Source organism: Leishmania mexicana, chromosome 24, assembly GCF_000234665.1.
Source record: "Leishmania mexicana MHOM/GT/2001/U1103 complete genome, chromosome 24".
Taxonomy (NCBI): domain Eukaryota; phylum Euglenozoa; class Kinetoplastea; order Trypanosomatida; family Trypanosomatidae; genus Leishmania; species Leishmania mexicana.
In genome coordinates, this window is record NC_018328.1 from 181591 (window position 1) to 199014 (window position 17424).

General features: G+C 61.5%; 7 protein-coding genes across 7 annotated transcripts; all 7 read left to right on the plus strand.

The window, feature by feature from the left end:
- Nucleotides 1–67: 67 nt before the first annotated feature.
- Nucleotides 68–2398, plus strand: LMXM_24_0510 (conserved hypothetical protein; the record flags this gene model as incomplete). Its single annotated transcript, XM_003875814.1, has 1 exon — nt 68–2398. One exon carries the CDS (start codon nt 68–70, stop codon nt 2396–2398), a length of 2331 nt encoding a protein of 776 aa, XP_003875863.1.
- A 1451-nt stretch (nt 2399–3849) lies between these two features.
- Nucleotides 3850–6228, plus strand: LMXM_24_0520 (putative DNAJ domain protein; the record flags this gene model as incomplete). Its single annotated transcript, XM_003875815.1, has 1 exon — nt 3850–6228. One exon carries the CDS (start codon nt 3850–3852, stop codon nt 6226–6228), a length of 2379 nt encoding a protein of 792 aa, XP_003875864.1.
- Nucleotides 6229–7919: 1691 nt separating this feature from the next.
- LMXM_24_0530 (conserved hypothetical protein) lies at nt 7920–8603 on the plus strand (the record flags this gene model as incomplete). Its single annotated transcript, XM_003875816.1, has 1 exon — nt 7920–8603. One exon carries the CDS (start codon nt 7920–7922, stop codon nt 8601–8603), a length of 684 nt encoding a protein of 227 aa, XP_003875865.1.
- A 1366-nt stretch (nt 8604–9969) lies between these two features.
- LMXM_24_0540 (hypothetical protein, unknown function) lies at nt 9970–11358 on the plus strand (the record flags this gene model as incomplete). Its single annotated transcript, XM_003875817.1, has 1 exon — nt 9970–11358. One exon carries the CDS (start codon nt 9970–9972, stop codon nt 11356–11358), a length of 1389 nt encoding a protein of 462 aa, XP_003875866.1.
- A 1053-nt stretch (nt 11359–12411) lies between these two features.
- Nucleotides 12412–13947, plus strand: LMXM_24_0550 (conserved hypothetical protein; the record flags this gene model as incomplete). The annotated part of the gene is made up of 1 exon (XM_003875818.1): nt 12412–13947. One exon carries the CDS (start codon nt 12412–12414, stop codon nt 13945–13947), a length of 1536 nt encoding a protein of 511 aa, XP_003875867.1.
- Nucleotides 13948–14696: 749 nt separating this feature from the next.
- On the plus strand, nt 14697–15089 carry LMXM_24_0552 (conserved hypothetical protein; the record flags this gene model as incomplete). Its single annotated transcript, XM_003875819.1, has 1 exon — nt 14697–15089. One exon carries the CDS (start codon nt 14697–14699, stop codon nt 15087–15089), a length of 393 nt encoding a protein of 130 aa, XP_003875868.1.
- An 806-nt stretch (nt 15090–15895) lies between these two features.
- Nucleotides 15896–16162, plus strand: LMXM_24_0555 (conserved hypothetical protein; the record flags this gene model as incomplete). Its single annotated transcript, XM_003875820.1, has 1 exon — nt 15896–16162. One exon carries the CDS (start codon nt 15896–15898, stop codon nt 16160–16162), a length of 267 nt encoding a protein of 88 aa, XP_003875869.1.
- Between the last annotated feature and the right edge of the window lie 1262 nt (nt 16163–17424).

A 17424-nucleotide genomic window follows, 5' to 3' on the forward strand; every position in this document is an offset into this window, starting at 1 on the left:
CACCGCACCTTTCCATCCCTCTTTTACCGTTTTCTTCGTACCTTTCACGCTTCGGAGAAGGTGCGCCATGGAGCAGCAAGCGCAGCTCACAGCCGCTGCACGGCAGCAACAGCAGTGCTCGACAGGCACAGCGACAATCACGCGGAGCACGAACGAAGAGGCCTTCGACTCCGTGCGCCAGGCAGCCGTAGTGATGTTCAAGCAGCGGACCAAAGACCTCACTCGACTCACGCAGGTGGAGACGCAGTGCCAGGCCATCGAGGCGGAGCTGCGCCAAGCCCAGACGTGTGTGACACAACTAATGGCGCAACAAGCGTCGCTGGAAGCCCTTGTGGAGGAAGAGCAGCAGCGCACTCGCCAGCGAGAAAGTCGACTGCAGGAACTGCACAGCGCTCTTTTACAGCTGGACGAAGAGCAGCAGACAAGTGGTAAGCTGCAACGGTCGGCAGAGACCGCGATCGGCGCGGCGACGTCGTTCATTCGAACGTTTACCAACGCGGACGGGCGCCTCTTTCAGCTGCTCACTATGGCCAGCGCGCGGACGGCAGGCCGCAGCGCGCTGGAGCTGCAACGCCTGCTCGGGGACATTCAGCAGCGGCTTGTGGCCGCAGAGGCGCATCGCCAAGGCCTCATGTGTTTACCTTCTTTCTCGCTCACTGTCGAGGCCTCCGCGAGCGGTGATTTGCGTGACACCGCCCCACCCTCCTCGACGGCAGTGGTGTCCGCCGATGTCTCCACCACCGGCGTGTCGCATGTACTGCATGAGTGGGCGGCCAAGATGGACTGGGCCAAGCATCGCGAGCTTGCGGACGTTGTGCAGATCATGCAGCAGCTCGTGGCGTGGCTTTCCACGGATGGCAAGGCTCAAGAGGAAGCTCAGCAGGCAGTTGGCGTGGAAAGAGCGTCGTGTGAGTGGGGCTTGCCGTGGCCACCGCTGCCGCCATTCACCGAGGACGCCGTGACGGAGGTCCACTGGTTCGGATCACCGTCACCGCCCTCCACGACTTTCCAAACCGATACTCACGGCTGCAGCTCTGCGGAGGTGGCGGCTGATGACGGAGGAACGCGCGCAACCCTTCCGCTCGACGAGTGTGCGGTGGATGTTGATGACAACGTGGTTCCAAGCAGCGAGGTCGTGCAGCTTGTCGTGCAGCAACACCTCCTTGCCCCACTGCAGGCGATATCGGCGTACAACGCGCATCTCGCAGCTGTGTGTGCACAGCAGCACCTTCAGCTCTCTGAAGATGCGCCGTCACTCGCCGCCTCGCTAACCGCAGCACAGCAGCGGTGGCTATCCTTTCACGCGGCGTGGCAGGAGTGGCGTGAGGAGGTGCTGAAAACGCAGGCGGCCGCGGAAGCGGCCACAGCCGCAGCGAGGGAGCTGGATGCGGCGCAAGCGGCACTCCGAGCGTTGCAACGAAACTGTGAAGAGCAGTCGCACAACTGCGCATCTCGCAAGAAGGAGGTGGCGAACCTCAAGGAGGCGGAGATCAGCCACTACGCTGCGGCGTGGTCGAGGGGCGTGTGCGCGTCGCAAGCGCAGCGCGACTCGTTCTGTGCAATGTCTGACGCCATCATGTCACTTACAGAGGAGGCGTCAGCACTGGCTACCGCTTTGCACGACGACTCCGAGCACCACGCCCACGAGACCCACGCGCGCGATGTCGCCCTGGCTGAACAGCAAGAGCAGCTCACAGCGACGCGGCAGCGCGTGGCAGTCGCCAAGACGCGGGTCACGGCGCTGGAGGCGGAGTGTGCAGAGGCGCAGCGCGTGCAGCAGCTCGTGCGAGATCAGCATGAGGAGCTGTTGTCGTGCGCCACGAGGTGCCTACAACCTCCCCCCCGCGCTGCCGGCAACAACGACGATGGCGAAAACACCAATGAGAGCGCCTCCAGGGATCTTGGTGAGTTGCCGGTGGCTTGGTGTGCGGCGAGCGTTGCACGGAAACTGCTAAATTCGGCCACAGCATGCTCGCCGGCGCACGCGACATGGACGGAGCGTCTTGTGGAGCTGGCATCGGAGCCCCATGACCCCGCAGGGGGGGACGACAAGGGCAGTCTTCGCACCCCCTCCGTGTCGCAATTCTTTGCACACTTGATGGACCGCTGCGGTGGGGGTCAAGCAGCTGGCAGCGAATCGGGCAGCGAGCACGCACTCGATGCGGCGGCAGTTCGATTGGCCATACAGGACACGGCTGCAGGTCTGCGCCTCCCAAGCGACCTCTTCCTCGACGACGTCGTCGATGCAGAGCTCTTGGCTCAGGTGCCATGCCTTCGCACATGGCGGAGCGCAGAACAGGCCATCCGTGCGAGCGTCGATGAGCACCATGAGTTCATGTGCGACGCGACGGCCGAAATCTCCATCCTCCGCAGCGAGTTGGCGACCACGGAGAAGTGACGGTGCCGAGATGATAGGCGGGCTGTCACCCAGGCGGGGTAGTCGCCAAACTGGCGGTGCCCTCACGCTGACGCGCACGTCCGACCTCATCCACGTCACCGCCATGAGCACGCACTGCTTTGCTCGTCCCTCACCTCGCCCTCCCTTGGCTCCTCCTCAAACCTTTGTTTGGGGGAGGGGGAGAGGGGCGGCGACGCTGGCGGCTGATCGCTGCCTTTTTTTCTATTTCTCTGTGTGCATGGGTGCGTGTTCTGCTGTGCTTCGTATGCCACGGCTGTACTGCTCATCATCTGCTGATATCATTCCCCCCCTCCCCCATCCTCTTTCCAAACACGCATGCGCACCCCCTCCCCCCATGTGCGTGCCTTCTACCCCATCTTCGTCCGCTCCGCAGAGGTGACGGACACAAATCGACGGAGGAAGATGGAGGATAAACCTCTTCAGCCGAATAACCTGAACGCTGGCTCACGGGTCGACGACTCTTTGCTGGGGACTCTGGAACGCAGCGCAGCATTCCATTGCACGACCTCTTCCTCTCTTCATCTCCGCGCTGCCTATCTTTTTTGTGCTCGCTCACCATCCCTCGCCGCCCCCCTCCCCCCTTCTCCTATCCACACACGCACATACACGCACACGCACGACATCACGCAACGAAGAGTCCTTCCTCCCTTTGCGTGTGTGCGACCCATCTGCCCACCACTACCCCCTCCCTCCCACTCTCCCACTCTCCCACTCTCACTCCCTCCCTGTCTGTTGCTCGCCGCCCTTGGCTGTTGCTTTCGTTTTTTTTTTTGTGTGTGTGTGTCGTTTGCCGGCATCGCCCTCTCCTCCCACACCACCCGGCAGTGTCGCCCTTCATCAGCGCCCTTCTCCGAGCGAGAGTTGCCGCGTCTCTTTCCGCTCACCGTTACCGCCTTGTCTGCCGGTTGCGCGCCACGGAACGCGCCCTTCTTCCGCTCTGCCTCCCCAGCCACACACGCACACGACACACACACACGACACCCCGCCAGCTCCCCAGTCTCCCTGTCTCTCTCTCTCTCTGTTGAATCTTCCGCTTCTTTCAGAGGTGTCTGTGCGGCTGTGCCGGGGGCTGCCCTTGGTGTGCTCGTCCTCGTCTTTTTCGATTTTTTTTTGGGTGCACCCTCACAGCCACTGCGTGTGTGTATGCGCACACCTTTGTGTTGTGGGTTTCTGTGCCGCCGCCGTAGCAGCAGCAGCCGTCTGTGACGCGCGATCCACGTGTTCTCGGTTTCTCGCTCTCTGTGCTCTTCTTCGCGGCTTATCATCCTTACCTTTCCCGTTTCTTGCTGCATCGCTGGGACTGTGAAGTCCTACGTGGTACACACGCACATCACTCCGACATCACCCCGCTGTAACTTGGACCTGCAGCCTGGTGCCCCCTCCTCTCTTCACTTTTCTCTCTACCCTCACACCATCGGCTACACAATACAATGCGCTCCCTCACGATAGGGCGGTGCGTGGCATTGGGGCTGCTTGGTCTCCTCCTCGTCATATGTCTGGCGCATGAGCGGGCAGGCGTGGCGGCACTGGTCGCTACGAGCACCCGTCACACCGCCTTATACAAGGACCTCGGCGTGGCGGCGGGAGCGAGCAAGGAGGAAATCAAGAAGGCCTTCCGTGCACTCACCCGCCAGCACCACCCCGACCTCAAGGAAACCTTCCAGGAGAAGGAGGATGCCAAGGCAGCCATGGCGAAGGTGTTGCGTGCCTACGAGGTGCTGTCGGACGACAAGAAGAAGGCCGCGTACGACGAGTCGGGCATAATCCCTGGCGAGGCCCCCAACGTGGAGGAGATGACGCCCAGCGAGCTCTTCGAGTACTACCACCAGTCGTCGCCCATCTTCTCGAAGTCTCCGACGCTGAAGAGCCTGACGGAGCTGCGTCGTCTGCAAGAGTTCCGCGGCGGTCGTGTCTTTCTGATTCAGGTCTACGACGATGCACAATGCAAGAACTGCCGCTACTACAGCGCCGCGTGGGAGATGATGTACCAGTCCAGTCTCGTAGAGGCTGGCGTGCTGGAGATGTATCGCATCGACGCCCTAAGCGAGGAGGGCAGTCCACTGCTCGCCCACCTCGGCATCCGCTACCGCAAGGAGCCATATGTGCTCGCCATCGTGGACGGCGAAACCTGGACGCTCTATAGCATTGCGGAGGCCATGACACAGCGCAACCACAACCGCATCTTCCACGGCCTGCTCGAGTTCGTGATGTCCTTCTTCTACGACGTATTTCAGCAGACAAGGTCACTGGAGGTAACGCAGCTGGAGGACATCCTCACGTTCCTGCGTGCCCCGCGGTCGGCCAAGCAGCCGCTGCGTGCGCTGCTGCCCACCATCAACGCCGAGTCGATCCCGGTGGCGCTGCAGATGCGCTACAACCAGGTCGAAGTCCGCAGTGTGCCGCGCGAATTTCTGCTCGAGTTCGTGGAGGAGTACTGCGAGATGGATATAGGCGTGAAAGACCGCTTCGGCGAGAGCGTCCCGATGGCGGAGTTCATCGTTGTGTCGACGGAGGCGTTGCCTATGCCGCCCAAGGATGTGACCGAAACCAGCGACACGGCGGCACTGGAGGCGGAAGCCGAGGCGTCGACACCGCAGAAGAGCTGCCGCCTTGTGCACATCGGTGCTGCGGTGGCGCTCACGTACAGCAAGGCCTCAAGGTTCATTGAAGACCACCTGCCAGAGCGGCACGTGGGCATGAAGGGCCTGCGCTACGCCGGCGCAACAGACTTCCTGCAAGTGTGTCGTGACAACTGCGTGGTGTGGATGCGCGAAGACTGCGCGGAGGCGCCAGGCGCGCACGTGGCGGCCCTCATGGCAAACGACTACCTCTCCTTCAAGACCGGCTACTGGTGCATGGAGGAGGAACGTAGCCTGGCCAAGGTTCTGAGCAAGGTGGGTGTGTGGACGGCGACGTCGAAGCACCTGGCTGCCTCTCCCTCAGCTCTCATCGCCTTCGTCGGCGGCAACGACAGCATCGCCTACCAGCTCGTGTCCGTGCAAGCCAAGGCGCCAGAGGAGCTCACAGCGCAGGACATATACGCTGCCCTGTCGACGCTGGTGAGCAACGCCGAGGAGGCCGAGGACGGCAGTGAGGCGGCCAAGGTTGCGGCGCCGATCCCGTCGCGCCTCCCGCAGCCCGTCGCCAGCCTCCTCGCCACGGACGGTTTCCCGATCTCCCGCAAGCAGCGTCTCTACATACAGGCTATGACCATCTATACCTTTGCAGCCCCGCTGGTGTCCAACGCGTGGCCGTTCTTCATGATGTACCTAATCCACCGCTTCGTCCTGAACCGCAACAAGCCGGAGCCCGAAGAGGAAACGAGGAAGAAGCGCGAGGAGTCTGCCGCCGCCAACAGTGCGTCGAGCGCGAATGGGGCATCTGCAGCGCCGGTGCGTCGTCGCATCCGCAAACCGCAGCCCCGGGTCGGCCCGTACAACCCACGCGACATGAATTGGGCCAAGGAGGAGAAGGGCTTCCTGCTCTTACTCGTGGAGGACGGTTTGGCAGCCGGGGCTCTGCCGCTCCCCCGCCTCGCCTTGGACGAGCCCTTCACCGTGCGCGTCCTCGGCACCGGACAGGGCAAGTGGCGCCAGTGGATCCTCGAGCACAAGCCGGCCGCTCCGGAGGGCGCGGCAGAGAAGCTCCCAGAGGCGGAGCGCCAGATCTCCCTCATGGCCATCCGCAAGACTCGCATGAAGGCCCTTGTCAAGTCGGATGCGCAGACGATCGATGCTTTTCTCCGTGACCTTCTCGATGGTACAAAGAACCCGAGCGACGAGCTGCCGTCGTGGGCGTATGACGAGTAGTCGTGTGTGTGTGCATATTCCTTTCTCTTGTGGGGTCGAGGTACACGAGCAAAGAAAGGCACGCGGGCAGGCGGGCAGGCGGCAGCCTGGGCGATCGCTAGCCGTCTCCTTGGCTCGCAGGTGGAAAGAAAAAAACGCGTGGAGCTCGTCGTCGTTTACCCCCCCCCCTCTTCCGTGTGCTCGCTCTCCACTTGCTTTTTCGTTTGGGAGGGGGAAGTTGTGGGGGAGGGGGGGGGGCATCTCCATTGTGGTCGTAAGCTGCGCCTGAAGGATTATCTGTCGGTGCGTGATGGCGTGTTGGTGCGGGCCTGTGTGGCTCGCGGAGCTGGTGCTGCATTTCTCTTCTGTTGCTTTCTTCGATGGCGCCGCTTCCCTTTCCTTTTGTTGTCCTCGTATCGCTCTCGGCATGCCGAGATGGTTAATGATGTGCTCCCCTGCTCTCCCTCTGTTAAGCCTCGTGTGCCGTGTACTCCCGTCCTCCCCACTGCCACGCAGGGAAGCAACCGTTAAAGGCGGATTCAAGGCGTCTCTCTTTCCCAACGTGTGCCAATTCTCTCCCATCGAAGGTGAGGCCAAACACCACGCTGACCACTCCCCCTCCCCGACACACGCACACACACGCGTTGCAGCCATGTGCGCCGGCTCAGTCACCGCAGCACAGCCCCTGCCTCAAATCCTACCCACCCGCGCTCTGCAGGTCGCCTCACAGCGGCTCCCCCATCATGCCGGTCACAATCTGGCACGTCCCTCGGGGTGGCACCCAGGCGGAAGGCGCCAGGAGGCAGTGAGGGCCGGGGGTGGGATACGCGCTCGAGTCACACTGACACTTTGGTCATCATGTATGTGGTGCGAGCGTGCTCACTGTCGCATGACGCTCCGACGTCACGCCATCCAGGACCTGACGGCCGACATGAGCAGCGATAAACCGCCCTCGCCCTCACCCTCCCCCCTGCACCGTTGACACCCGACGCTGTCACCAGAGGCGGCTCAGCACTTGGTAAGGAGAGACGAATGTTGCTCGGCTTCCTCCCACACAGAGAGTGGGAGAAGGGGGTTCTGGACCCTGTGATACCGCATACGGTGTGAGGCGTGTGTATATGTCTGTGTCTCGGACAGACAAGGGAGCGGTGCTCCCTCGTAGGAACCCTTCACGTTGGCGAGTCCACGTTGTGCTGCCGCCCTGAACTCCCCACCCCCAACCCGCACCCACTCACCCACTGGCGCGTCTTCTCTTGAGAGGGCCGCAGTGGGTTCGGACAAGAAAAATAGCGCAGCAGAAGAGGTCAGCGCGGACGCTTCCGAGGAAGAGGGGTGGCTGCTGCCACAAGTGGAGTGCACGCTTACACACACACACACAGAGACATATGTGTGTGTCCTGTTGAGCAACGAAATCGGCGTCTGCTTGCGCCTTCGACATGCCCATGTAGTCTACGGTGCTTGTTGTGTGTGTGTGCCCCCATCGCATCCGTCTTCCTATTGCCCGCCTGTTCTCCTCTACTCCAATTCGGGCTCATGCGCGTGCACGCACAGATACGCGTACGCCGATACGCACGCCCACGCACCTCTAACGCCCACGTGGCTGGCTCCGTCGGCTTTGCCAGCGACCTCCATACGCCGCACGACCACGTCACGTACTCATAGAGACTCTTATACACGCACGCACACATATAGGCGCACAGGTCCATCTTCGCATGGAGCCCTATGCATCGCCGGCGGCGGTGCCGCCGTCTCATGTCGTGTATGATGCACTGAGCAAGGCGCAGAAGGCGGCACCGCAACTGAAGCCGATCCCCGCCTTTGAGGTGTATAAGGTAGCGCGGGAAGAGGAGCTGGCCGCCTACCGTATGCTGTGTCGCGTACTTTTCATGCATCACGGCACTCCACTTCCCAAGGCGCAGCAGCGCATCCTCGATGACATGGGCGAGGAGCTGTGTATTGGGCAAACACGGCAGGGACTGGAGAAAGAAATGGCAGAGCAGGATAAAGTGCTGCAAGGCATTCGTAAATCTGGTGTGCTGGGGCGCCGCGGCGACTTCACCGATGGTGTGGAAGAGATGACTTTGGAAGACTACCTCGCCGAGGCGCCGAAGGACGACGGCAACGGTCTCTACATGCCCACCTCCAAGGCGCATCGCGCTGATAGGGCAGACTCCGGTCCCACACGAGCAACAGTCATCGCTGCCGCCGCCGGTTTAGGCGCCAAGCGCAAAGGAAACGTGCACGCCGCTGTGTCGAAGCTGGCGAAGGAGATCGAGACTGCGGGCAAGAGCCTGCTGTATGCGGGCAGCGCCCAGGAAGAGCAGCAGCTTATCCAAGTCCTGCAGCAGAAACGCGAGTTGCTGGTGGCACTGAGAGAGGAGCTGACAGAGGCGTAGAAGGACCGGGGCGGACACAAAAAAGAAGGCAGCCCACACACCCACACGCATGCGCGTGCGGCTGCTAAACAAATGGCGAAGCTGTGATGGCGGCGCCGATTCGTTGTGCGTGATGGTGCGCGCATGTGTCTGCGCGGTGCCTGATGACAGCTTCTTCGCACTGTTCACGGTGCTGTGTTGCTGCAGCAGAGAGTCCTCCTCCTCCCCCACGTTCTCTATTTTTCTCGCATCCTTCAATGCTGGTCAACCTCCTGTTGACTTGCACACACGCACACACACACACACACACACGCGCGCGCATGGAGAGCGGCAGAACGAAGCACGCAGAGGCGCGGTGTAGTGGGTGAGGAGGAGGCCCGGATGGAGGGCCCAAAAGGCAGCGGCAATCGACAGAGGCGCCGCCGCGGGATAGCACACGCATGCCGCTTCAGGCCGAGACGATAACTAGAGAGTCGACGGACGGTGCCAACCAACAACGAGTCAGTGCGAGAAGGAACCTTGGGCAGGTGTACGGGGTGGGTGAATGGATGGCACACACACACACGCACACGCCTTCTCCTCGATGCCCATGTACCGCCGTGTGGCCCCCCCCCTCCACCCCTTCGTTCTCTGGCCCTCACTCGCGCGCTTGCCACCCATCTATCCCAAACGGCACTGCTTTGCACCTGCGACATGCGGACACGCTTGGGAAAAGGAGAGATGATCGCATGCTGTGATGCTCTCTGTGCTTGAGCGCCTGCGCGGGTGTCCACGTGCGTGTGCGTAGCACGCATCTTCATCATCTCTCACTTCCACGCTTCGCCACACCCCGCTCCGTCACCATCGCCACCACGTACTGCACGCGCATCCGTGCCTCCTCTCTTCTCCTCCGCCCTTCTCGGTTGTTTCGCTCTTTTTCCTTGCCTGGTTGTTGTGCGTTGTCGCCGTGAGTGGGATGATCATCGCCTTCCAAGCAGTGCGCACAAGCACCCGCCTCGTCAGCTCCCTCGTGAGCTGTTGCGTCTCGGCACTCCTTCTGCGCTCCCTTCTGACTTCCACTTGCCGTGCCCTTTTGGCGTAAGCATGGATGTGGCGTCCGTGTAAGCGGCTGCGGTGTTGCAGCTCACACATCGCCACACCGTCGACGGCTGCCGCGGCATCCCTCGGTACGCCTCAACGGCACCGTGCGGAAACGACAGGCACGGCTCAGTGCGCCCCCAACTCAGAGCATCATGGTCTGGCCGCCTCAGCCACACTGCCAACGACTGCGGTCCCACGCCGTGGAAAGCTGCGGTGTTTGCGCGGCGCCTACCACGCAGGTCGTGCTGTGGCGCAACTCCTTCTGCCCCTTCTTCAGCCAGCGCGACGCATCCTGGGCTACATGGACATGACGGACGCTATGAAGAGCCTTGCCACCGCTCTGGAGGGTAGTCCGGTCTCGCTGGAGCATGAGGGACCTCTACAGGACGCACACCTCATCGCCATACGAGATCTCGCTACGAGCGCGACAGTCACAGACCTTCGCAGTCGACTATTGAACGGCTCTTTGTGCCCTCGAGGGGCCACACATCTCACAGCAGCACTCTGGAACGCGACAAGCGTGCGCGGCTACCAAAAATGCCTCTTGGCAGCACGTCAGGCTCGTCTCGATGACGGACTCTCCTTCAACGGCTACGACAACCTCGCAGAGGCTGGGGCTGCCATGCGCAGTGCCATGTGCTCGGATGTGGCCGAGCCGAAAACCTGCGCCGAGTGGGCCCGCCTCATCGACCTCTACACCTCCTTCCTCCCTGATCGGTCCCACATCCACGAGCTGGAGAACCTGCCGCAGGAGATCGCCATTGGCGAGCTGCTCCGCGAGACCGTCGAGCGCGTGCGCAGGGCGGAGGATCACGCCGGAGGCGACGGCTTCGCGCTGGACTGCGTCGTCGACGTCGGCGGCGGCAACGGCTTCCTTGCAGCGCAGGTGGCGGAGCGCCTTCAGTGCGACAGCGTCGTCATCGACCCCTTCTTTCCGGCGCACTCCATCGACTGCTGCCCGCGGGTGTGGCCCGACACAGCGCATCGCACACGGCCCGCCACGCGCCGGCAGCGCACGCTGCACCGCACCGTGGCGCTGTTCCGCGACGTCCGCTGGTCGGACGCTGTGCCGGCAGCACCAGCGCGCACGGCCCTCATCGCGAAGCACCTGTGCGGCAGCGGCGTGGACGAGGTGCTGCGCCATCTGGAGGCGCAGGGGTGTCTGCCGCGCATCCTCGTTCTGGCGCCGTGCTGCTTCAACAAAATCACCCTTGATCGGTACTGCGACGCCGCCTACCTGAGACAGGTCATGGGCATCGACTCCGAAGAGGCCCTGGCGCGTGTGAATCGGCTCACAGACTGGAACATGTCGTGCTATCAGAGCACCCACGAGCGCATGTTGGCGTGGACCGAGGCGGCTCGGCGAAGCTCAGCCACGAGTGGCAAGCGATGTGCCTGCGAGGTGCAAATAGCTTTGGAAGCCGCTGCGTCCCAAGCGCTCTCCGCGGTCAACGGCAGCTCTGTCGCTGCTGCTCCGCTGTTCTGCTACCAGCGCCGAAGCGGTCCTCGCTCCATCGCAAACAGCATCACGTGCACCCATGACTTTGCGTTGCTGGTCGAGGGCCTTCTCAACTACGGGCGAATGCAGTGGCTGCGGCAGCGCCACTATAACGTGCATCTGGTGCAGTATGTGCCCGATGTGGTGACGCCGAAAAACAAGTGTTGTCTCGCGATTCGACAAGCACGCACGAGTTGAATGCTGGAGCCGATCGTGTCCCTGTGCGTCTTGTCTGTCTCTCTCTCCCCCTCTCTCGGGGGACATGCGGACAACACCTTTGTATCCGTGTCGCAAGGCTCATCAAGGCCGGTGCTGCTGTTTGTGTCTCCCAGTGCAGCTTGGCACACACACTTAGGTCGCTGAGGCGAGTCTTCCACACACACACACACAGAGAGAGACAGAGGACAAGACAACTTTCGGATGTGCGTCTAGGAAGGGGACGGGACAGAATCAAGGTGTAGGTCGGCAGCGGCTACACGCAGGGAGGCGGAGCGATAAACGGAGGAAGACCACCCAGCACAGCCGTCACGGACGCCTCGCCATGCCTCTGAGGGCGGGTAACGAAGTATCGTGATGTGTGGAGGTCGAGTATGCCTCAACGGCAACTGCCGCATTGACACCCACTATGGCGTGACGAACGACAGCCCGAGACACAACCCCGATACTGCAAAGCAAAACTAGCACCCGCATGTGAGGAGGACGTCCGTGGGTCGGTGTGCACGTCAATATCATGCGCAGGCGCGCACGTACATGTGAGGCCCATCACTTCCTCGCCATTTTTCCCTCCCCCCTCCTCCTCGCACACCACGGTCTCCCTTCCCCATCGGACTGCGTCACATACACGCGCGCTTACGCTACGTTTTCTTTGCTCGGTTTGCGTGTGCGTGCATGTATGTGTGGGTGTGGGTGTGGGTGTTCGGTGTATACCCTGCTCGCGTTTTCTACCGTTGGACGTGCGCTGCATGGCAACGGGCCAACGGTCCTTGTCCGACAAGACGACTGCTCAGGCACCTGCATGTGGCGGCACATGCGCGTCAGTAAGAAGACAAGCACCCTTCACAGGATTCCTTTCTCTGAAGTGTATCCGGGACGTCGAAACAGATAAAAGCGGCAGTGTGAAGGTGTCAGGGCGGCAGCGACTGCGACCTCGCTGGCGGAAAACTACAGCAGCAGCGGTTTGGTGGTCGAAGTTGGGCGACCACGGAGTGGGTGGTCACCTGCTCTTCCCCTCCAACAACTGCAGCGGTGACTATGCTAAACTACCGCTGCAAGCAGAGGCAATACTACAGCGTGCTGTGGTCGTTGCAGTTTGTGCTCGCCCTCCTACACCACGCACGGAAAGGCACCGCACGTGCACGTCAGCAGCAACGCGAGCGCGGCGATGCTAGGGGGGACAACAGCTGCTGCTGCTCCACTTCAACTGGTGCCGCTGACACGGAGTCCGATACTTTGATTGCGTTCGAAGCGGCCGCCGACGGCGCCTTGGCCTCCTTCGACGCACAGGGGCCGCTTTCTGCCTCGCAGTTGCTCTCCCTGCAGAACAGTCTCACTGACGCCGAGGTACGTAATCTCTGCGTGCAATGCATGCGCCGCTTCATTGCCCAGCAGCAGCCGGGGCCAACGCTCACGTCTGCGCAGCAACCGCTCTTCAGCGCTGACAACATCTTTGCCACCCCGACGCCTCTTTTTCTCGTGCTGTGGCCGACAGAGAGCATTCGCCAACACTACACACGAGCTTTGGAGGTGGCTCACCACAACCGCATCGACCACAGCGATCTCCTCGCCATGCCAGGCTACCTGCGGGAGGCTGGCCTGCACGCCCGGCGTGTATTTGCGGAGTATAGTGGCGCTCAACATGATGAAGGGCCCACCGTGGCGCAGGACTCGGAGCGGCGGGCGGCACATGAGTGGGCCCGCCTCATCGACCTCTACACCTCCTTCCTCCCTGATCGGTCCCACATCCACGAGCTGGAGAACCTGCCGCAGGAGATCGCCATTGGCGAGCTGCTCCGCGAGACCGTCGAGCGCGTGCGCAGGGCGGAGGATCACGCCGGAGGCGACGGCTTCGCGCTGGACTGCGTCGTCGACGTCGGCGGCGGCAACGGCTTCCTTGCAGCGCAGGTGGCGGAGCGCCTTCAGTGCGACAGCGTCGTCATCGACCCCTTCTTTCCGGCGCACTCCATCGACTGCTGCCCGCGGGTGTGGCCCGACACAGCGCATCGCACACGGCCCGCCACGCGCCGGCAGCGCACGCTGCACCGCACCGTGGCGCTGTTCCGCGACGTCCGCTGGTCGGACGCTGTGCCGGCAGCGCCAGCGCGCACGGCCCTCATCGCGAAGCACCTGTGCGGCAGCGGCGTGGACGAGGTGCTGCGCCATCTGGAGGCGCAGGGGTGTCTGCCGCGCATCCTCGTTCTGGCGCCGTGCTGCTTCCACAAGTGCTCGCTGGACACCTATATCGACGCTGACTTTGTGTCCGCGCTGCTGGGACTGGGCAGTGCGGAGACCTTCTGCCATCTAACGCGCTTGACAGACTGGAATGCGTCCGTGTACCAGCGACTGCAGGGCGTCGCTCTGACCGGAAAAGTCCCTGCAGCATCGGTCTCGAAGAAGTCCATGCGCTACTTAGTCTCCTGTCCAGAGGGCATAGCTGCCTGCGTCGAAGCCGTCGTGAGCCAAGGGCGCGTACAGTGGCTCCAGCGTCGTGGGTACATTGCACGACTAGTTGAGTACGTTCCCGACTGTGTGACACCAAAGAACCGCTGTATGGTGGCATACCGTACTTGACGTACAGGCTCGGCCGTTTCCTCGTATCCTAACGAGTGAGCCTGCGGTAGAGAGCGTGCACACGCTGTCTGCGCTGTCTTACCTGCATCCATACCAACGACGACAGAGATCGAACACTCCTCTGCATCTGATGTGCGCTGCTGCCGCTGTTGCTGTCCACTGTTCATCTCACACGCATCTGTCCTAACTTCAGCCAGGCCGCTACAAGCATCGTCTACGTACCCCGATGACGAAATGAGACCCGCCTGCACCGTCGCTGCCTTCGCTTTGGGTGGTCGGCGAACGGAGCTCCCGTGCTCGCTGATCCTCTGCCGCGGCGCTCGTCAGGCCATTGAATGCGTCAGGAAGGCAAGCTTGCCAGTGCAACTCTCCCCCCTTCCCTCCCCACACACACGCGTGCACGCCTCGTCCAGGCAGCCCGGTGCCATGGCAGACGCCGCGGCAAACCGTCGCATGTATGCAAACGACTGCGTCATCCCCTCTTGCTGTGTATCCCCTCCTCTCCTTTCCTCCTGAGCACCTGCCACCACCACCACTGCCCTGCGTGGCACGCTCTTCCCGCACATCATCTCTGGGCAACGAATTTCAATGGGTATCTCCACCTCTTCACGTGCCAGGCCTTCCCCATTCAGCGCGCCGTCGTCGCAGAGAGACCCCTTACCCCTGACGACCTTCTTCACAGCTGCGCTGTCGCTTGTTACCCGCTACCACCCCCGCCACCCTTTTCATCACCTCTCTTCTTCTTCGCCATGCCGACCGATCTCGAGTGCGGGTCTGAGGCGCTGGGCCGTTACACGTGCAAGGATGCCCCACGCCCGAGTGTGTGCTGCACCAACGGCTGCTGCTCCACCTCCCCTTACGATCTGGACATGTACACGGGGCTGCCGCTGTGGCTGCGCATTGTCGTGGCAATCTTCGCTGGGTTGGCAATGGTACTCATTTTCGCCTTTTGCGTCTACCGTGATCGCCGCGCCATGCGCGCGTACACACTTCTCAAGCAAGAGGAGGCGGAAGAGCGACGACAGCAACTTCGATCGGAAGAGCTTCACGAGGTGCATCCCATCGGGCCGCAGAACAGCGGGGGGGAAACCTTGCACATACCCGACACGCAGGGCCGCCCATCTCTCCGCCCCGCCGGATAAGCAAAGGCATCCAGTGTGACGATGACGTGCTCATAGACGACCTTGCATGACGCACGTACATCTGTGTGTGTGTGTGTGTGTGTGTGTGTGCGTATCCGTCTCTCTCTGCTATTCTTCTGCTTCCTCACGTATCTCTAATCCCCCCTCCCCTCTCCCCTCCAACATGCCATAACACCTTCCAGACATACATGTATATATATATATATATGCCTGCTCTCTGTGTGTGTGTGTGCAGAATGGGCCATGGCCTCGTCAGACGTCTGTCCTTTCTTCCCTCCAAGGCCCTGCCTCCTCGTTCATGCACGGTGTTGTCGTGGTGGCGTTTACGTACGCATCCCCCACGCTTTCTCTCTTCTCTCTTCATTCGCTCTTCCCACCTCCGCCAGCTCGAGCAACGGGTAGCAGCCGTATCGACACCCTCACGAGTCCCAAGCTCCCATCCGTGGCAGCACACCCACAAGTCCCCAGGTGGGGCGTATTATCCCTCCTCCCCCGTCGTCCCTTTCTCGCACACTCCTCTTCCTCGGAACACATACGGACGCGTAGAACGCGAGAGGGAGAGAGAGACCGGGCCCTCGTAGTCGTGCCCTTCCCGTCCTCCTTTCGTTTGGTTGGTTGTCTGTCCGTGTGGAGTGCTCAACCCCCCTCCCCTACTAGACTATCTTGAGACACTAGGGGAGGAGGCTCATACAGACAGGCAGACACGCACGTTGTCGCGCATGTGCCAGCACAACCACCGCCGCCAAGCCCCCCACCCCCACCCACCTCAACTCGCTGATGTGACCGGCGTCTGCCTTCGCTCTGCCATGGACGTTGATATGTTTCTGCTCTTCGAGACCGTGACGGCCGGCATCTTCGGCGTCGTGCTCGTCACAATCATCGGGATGAGCATCTTAACCTGCGTGCAGCGCGGGCAGCGGATCAAGGGGCGAAGACAGCAGTGCAAGGACCTAGTAGCCAGTACGAGAGAGCAGCAGCAGCATCTCCAGTGGCTCACTGGGGTCAACAACGTCAGTGATAATCCGGATCTCTTCGACGATGGTACCTCCAACAGCTCCTGGTCTTCCCGCTAATCACGACGGTGAGCCCTCCCTCCCCCCACCCACCCGCTTTACCTCCTCTCCCTCTGTGTTGTCTCCTTCCTATAACAGGGATGACCTTTGTTTTCCTGCCACAGTCGATGTGCCCTGCTGACCTGTGTGTGTGGGTGTGTGTGTGTGTGTGGTGTGTGTGGTGTGTGTGGTGTCCTACTCTGCACGCCGTCGTCGCGGACTTTTTTTTTTGGTTAGCCAGATGGAGTGGAGGGGCAGAGGCGGCTGGGACGCACATCCCTACGCACACATGCGCACCGACTCACTCAGAATCGCCAGATGGGGTGGACACACACCTCACCCCTTTACTAGCCGAAAAGAAGCCCAACAATCCAAACAGGAAAAGGCGTCGAGCACGAACAGCTCCGCTTCACTCACACTTTGCCTGCTAAGATGCACGTTCTATCTTGTGCGGCGGAGGATGCGTTTCTCGGTGTGTGGTCTCGGTCCACTTCACACACAGTCACAGTCACGCTTCCTCGCTACTGCCCCTTGCCACCACCATCCGCTTCGTTATCTGTTATTCATCATCCTCATCACCCAGCGCCACTCTGGACTCGATAGCTCCGCTTGGCCGCTGCCTCTTTTTCTCCCTCACTCACTCCTCCCTCTCGCTCACGTGTGCATGTCAAGCCCACACAGAGGCACCCCGACACACACACACATGCGCTTGCACCCTTGCTGCTGTCATTCTCATCTCTCGCTTCATCCCACCTCTCTTTCTGTGTCTCTCGACGCCTCGCATCGTATTGGGGGTTGGAGCCTTCCCCTTCCCTGCCGGCCTGTGTGTTCGTGTGTGTGTGTGTCGCCATTCTGCCATCTCTCTCCTCTGCCCATCGTCTCCGCGCCAATCGCCGCGTCCTCCATCTTCCTCACTTCGTGTGACGATAAGGGGCCCTCTCCATCATGGCTTCATCTCACACACCGCAGTGGGCCCCCCTCCCTCACACCGCCAACCGGGATCTGTGGTCTCTCTCGCCTTCTCGTCCTCCTGTGCGTGTGTGTGCGCGCGCCTTGAATAACGCATAGACCGCAATGCGCAACGCATGGCAAGCGGTCGGGAAGTCAGCGGGTCAGCCACGAAGAAAAATGTGAAGCACACCGTGCGTGCAGCTGTTTCTGTGAGCTACTTTTCGTCTTCGCCGCTCCCACACCCTCTCCTCCTCCTCACACCCTGTGTGTGACGCGTCTCGCGCCTTCACTACCCCACCCATCCACCGCACACTCACAGGTACGCGTGTCGC